This window comes from Physeter macrocephalus, chromosome 21 (assembly GCF_002837175.3).
Source record: "Physeter macrocephalus isolate SW-GA chromosome 21, ASM283717v5, whole genome shotgun sequence".
NCBI lineage: Eukaryota > Metazoa > Chordata > Mammalia > Artiodactyla > Physeteridae > Physeter > Physeter macrocephalus.
The window spans coordinates 31,764,952-31,769,587 of NC_041234.1; the positions used below are offsets into that span (position 1 = coordinate 31,764,952).

At 42.8% G+C, this 4,636-nt stretch overlaps 1 protein-coding gene across 1 annotated transcript in view; it reads right to left on the minus strand.

Moving 5' to 3' along the window:
• Positions 1–2,611: 2,611 nt before the first annotated feature.
• The window catches only part of LOC102988861 (sperm acrosome-associated protein 5-like), a 2,859-nt gene continuing 834 nt past the window's right edge, over positions 2,612–4,636 (minus strand). Inside the window, exons 2-4 of the mRNA XM_007122942.3 lie at positions 4,282–4,440; positions 2,958–3,036; positions 2,612–2,853 (exon numbers count right to left, since the gene is read on the minus strand). Of these exons, the coding sequence (XP_007123004.2) occupies positions 2,754–2,853; positions 2,958–3,036; positions 4,282–4,440 (338 nt within the window). The 3' untranslated portion in view covers positions 2,612–2,753. The remainder of the gene's footprint in view (positions 2,854–2,957; positions 3,037–4,281; positions 4,441–4,636) is intronic.

Consider the following 4,636-nt stretch of genomic DNA (forward strand, 5'->3'; position numbering starts at 1 on the left):
TGTGAATACCTAGAGTGGTGGGATAGGGAGGGTGGGAGGGAGGGAGACGTAAGAGGGAAGCGATATGGGAACATATGTATATGTATGACTGAATCACTTTGTTGTAAAGCAGAAACTAACACACCATTGTAAAACAGTTATACTCCAATAAAGATGTTAAAAAAATAAAAAATAAAAAAATAAAATTAATCCTAAAGTAGGAAAAAAAGAACTCATTCAGGAGAGAAACCTTATGTGTATTCAGACTGTGGAGGAGCCTTCACCCTTAAGCTGAATCTCAGTGCTCATCAAAGAATTCATACAGTAGAAAAAAACCTATGGATGTACTGTATGTGGGAAAGTTTTCTCCCTGAAGTACTATCTTATGTTATATCGGAGAGCTCATACAGGAGAAAAATTTGAGAAATCCTATGAATGCAATGAATGTGATAAAGTTTTCTTCCAGTAGTTATATCTCATTATTCATCTGAGAGTTCACACAGGGGAGAAACCCTATGAGTGTAATGTATGTGAGAAAGCTTTCTCCCTGAAATCATATCTCGTTATACATCAAAGAACTCACACACGAGAGAAACACTATAAATGTGATAAGTGTAGTAGAGCCTTCAGAGAGAAGTCAAAACTCACTCTACATCGAAGAACCCACATAGCTGAGAAACCCTATGGCTTTCCTGAATATAAGAAAAACCTTCCAGAAGTTAAAGTTCATCATGGATTAAAGAACTCTGAGAAAAGAGAAACTTTGCAAAAGAACTGAAAATGGAAAATCCTTCATAAAAAAGTGAAAGGAAAAGAAAAAGGTGAGGTGAAAGGATCATGCCTTAGCTAAGGTGGTCAGGCACGGTCTTTCTCAAAATAAGGAGCCAGCCATACTGGGGGTAAGAACATTCCAGGCATAAGGAATAGCAAGAGCTAAGGTCCTGGTGCAAAATATTTGGCCTCTGTAGTTGTTATCATGGGTGTATAGTGAATGACTATTTTACATCAGAGATGTTCAAGACTGCAGTCCTTTGAAGCCTTGAATATATGAGAGCCAAACCTCATGGTAAATCTGGGCACAGGTATCAAGAGAAACCCAATTTAATTGATTTAGATAAACATAATCCCATGGCAATGATATTAAGGGAAATATTCCAGATTTAATACCAAACTCTCATAGAAAAAAACCTAATACAGTCTATTATGAAGAACAGCTGCTTTGACATCTTCCATAATGGGGAATAAGTGCTATCTACTGAAAAAAGAGTTTATCAAATGATATAAAATTAGAGATTTAAAGATAACCACTAAAGGAATAACAATGATAAATATACTATAAATGCTGTAAATTATTAAAAAGGATGCATAATCGGAACAATGTAAAGGAAACACTAGGGCATCAAATCCAGTTTTCAGAAGTAGCAACAGTGGATAATGCCAATATTCTTGCCCCAACCTATCCTACGTTCAAGATTTTGGCTTCTTTGTGTGGACCTTCCCCCTGTCTGAGCTAGATCATGCAGTCTTCCCAGAAATACTATGAGCTACCTGATAGGCTTTTAGGGAATCTGCTTTTTACTTAAATTCACCAGAGTTTATTTATGCTGCTTTTGATAAATAACTATCTCATTCAGAAATTGGTATCCAGAGTGATGGTACCTTTTACGGACCCCAGGGAAATGTGAGATTTGGTTATCTAGGCTGGTTGGGGCTGAAGGCAGGGGAAATCCAGGTGGCATTAAGGAAGGGGGCTCTGGCATTCCTTGGCATGCAGTGGCAGATAACTGCTTTAATGATCATCTGTGCTTATCTGGATGAAGTCAACACTGAAAACAAGGCTTTGGGTAGTTGAATATCCACCCCAACCAAAGTGTACAAAGGACGCGAGGGACTGCTTCCTCACGGGGGTGGCTGCTTCCAATGGGGCTGGTGGGCACAAAGAGAAAGAATGGCAAGTTCAAATTCCTAAATTCTCTGCTCAAGACATAGACCGAAACCCGGGGATTCTGTAAAAATAATTATTACCTTGTGCAGCCATTGAATTCCTGGCCTAAATTTCCAGTTTGTCATTTGAAACTTTGGTTATGATCATGAAAGAAGGAGTTGGGGGCTGAGAGTTAGAATGGTAATAATGTGGGAGGATGTGGGAGAATGTGAATACTTTAAAATCCTAATTCCCACTGAGCTTTCTCTGTAAGCTGAAACCAATTCCATTTTCCCCTGAAGAGACTGTATCTACCTTAATTAAAGACCCTGTAGTTACTTCAACCGAGAGTGATACTTTTTAAGGGAAGCCAATTTTCATACCTCCCCACCCCACCCTTCTATTTCCAGACCTAGAATTGTCTTGTGTACTAAACACTTTATGTGCTTTACAAACATTAATTCATTTAATTCTCTCAACAACCCATGAGATAGTTACTACCACTATCATCCTCATTTTGCAGATGAGGAAACTGAGGCACAAAGAAATTAAGTGCCTCACCCAAGGCAACTTGGGGACGGTAAGTGGTAGAGATTGTTTCTGAACCCAGGAGAACCTATGCTCTTAATCACTACATTATCCTCCACCCCCACCCTGAGTGATCTCGTGTCCCCTGATTAGAGCTTTGAATATATGGAGGGAGTGATTGAATAGGGGTACCTTCAGGCATTGGAAAAATGAGAGTCAGACATCAGGGGTCTCTTGCATTGTTTATAGATATCATCCTTTATTAAATCCACAAAAGAAAGAACAGAAAGGAAAATGAAATCTCTATCTCTGGGAAGTTGAGTCATGAATTAATTTCTGTTGTGTAAGGTTTTGCATACACATGACACCCCTTGAGCCATTCAGATAAGTCATGGCCAGAACAGTGCTGGCTCCAAGAATCCCTGGGAAACGAAGGGAGAGAGGGAGGATGAAGTGGACAGGCTGATGGGGTGGCAGTGCCACTATCCCGGCTGCCCAGAGTCCAAGCCATCCCCATGAAACTTACCAGGTATTCATACCATTTTGTGAGGACACTATCTGCTTGGCACACATGATGTCATCCAGAATATGGCAGTTGAACAGTTCTAGGAGGAAGGGAGGGATATAGTAATCTGGTGTATTGGGGACAGGGTAACAGTGTATGAAGGTACAAGGGGTTCTGGGTTTCTTGGGGCCTGAATAACTTCAACCACTATATTGCCTGATTCTAGATGACCTTGATTCACTTATTAGCTGGCTATGAATTACATCAACTGCCATGTTGACTGGTTCTGTACAACCTTAACTCATTGACTGATCCTGAGTGATCTTGACTGTCATGTTTGTTGGTTATGAATAACCTCAACCACCATATTGGCTGGTCCTGGACAACCTCAGACTCCATGTTGGCCAGTTCCAGATGACTTCAACTGTCATTTTGTGTGGTTATAAATGATCTCAACTGCAATGGCTGTTGGCTGGCTGGGAAGCCACTCAACTGCAAGGTTGGTCAGTCCTGGGGACTTCAAACACTATGTTGTCAGGTCCTGGATAACATCAACACCCATTTTTACTAGTTACAAGTGACCTCAGTCTCTATGTTGGCTAGTCCTGTTCAACTTCAGCTACCATGGTGCCTGGTCCTACATGACATCAACTGCTATGGTGGCTAGACGAGGATGACTTTAACTGCCATTCTGACTAGTTAATGATCTCAACCACTATGTTGACTAGTCCTGGATAACCTCAGCCTTCAAGTTGGAAAGTCCTGGGTGATCTCTTCTGTCACTGTGGCAGGACTTGGACAACTTCAACCTCCACTTGGGCTGGTCCCAAATAACCACAGTCTCCATTTTGGCCTATCTTGGACAACCTCAAACACCATTTTGGCCAACCCTGAACAACTTCTACTGCTATTCAATTTTGTCCTCAACAATACCACACTCTTGTCTGGAAAATTCTCTCCTTTCTTCACAGAGGTACCTTGTTTCTGTTCCTACAGACAGATATCTGCTTCTTCCTTCAGGGCCTGGACAACCCCAACCCCAAATCAGGACAGTTTCCCCCTCCATTCCACTTGGAGCTAAGTGTATTGTTTCCTGAGTCCTAGAAAATGGCAGCCTTCATTCTAGGTGAGGTTTGGGAGCTCTGAGTCCTCCTTACCTAGACAACCTCTCAGTGCAGTCTGGGTAAGGATACAGGCTGGTGTCTGTAACAGCCCAGGCAACTCTGCTCCTTTCCCTATCATTTTTCTGCTTGTTACTCAAGGCTATGGCTTAGACAGTCTTGCCCTCTGCGTGTTGGGGAGTGGGGCCAGGCAGGGCTTCAAGGTGTCCTCAATGCTGCCTCACCATGACACTCCATGTGACAGAGGTTCTGGGTAGGTGTAACACCATTGTCCCACCACCAGGCGGAGCTCAGCTGGAAAATGCCATATGCACTGCTGCCATCAGGATTGTGGTCCACGAAGGAGGTGTCAAAGCCACTTTCATAGTGTGCCATGCACAGCCCTGGGGCAGGGAGGGGGGAGGTAGCAGATGGGCATGGGTCTTGAGAATAGGGGAGAGGGTAGGATGAGGGAGTGGGGCAGGGATGGTTTTCATCTTAGTTGTTGGGGGTGAATTCTTTTTTTTTTTTTTTTTTTTGCGGTACGCGGGCCTCTCACTGTTGTGGCCTCTCCCATAGCGGAGCGCAGGCTCCGGACCC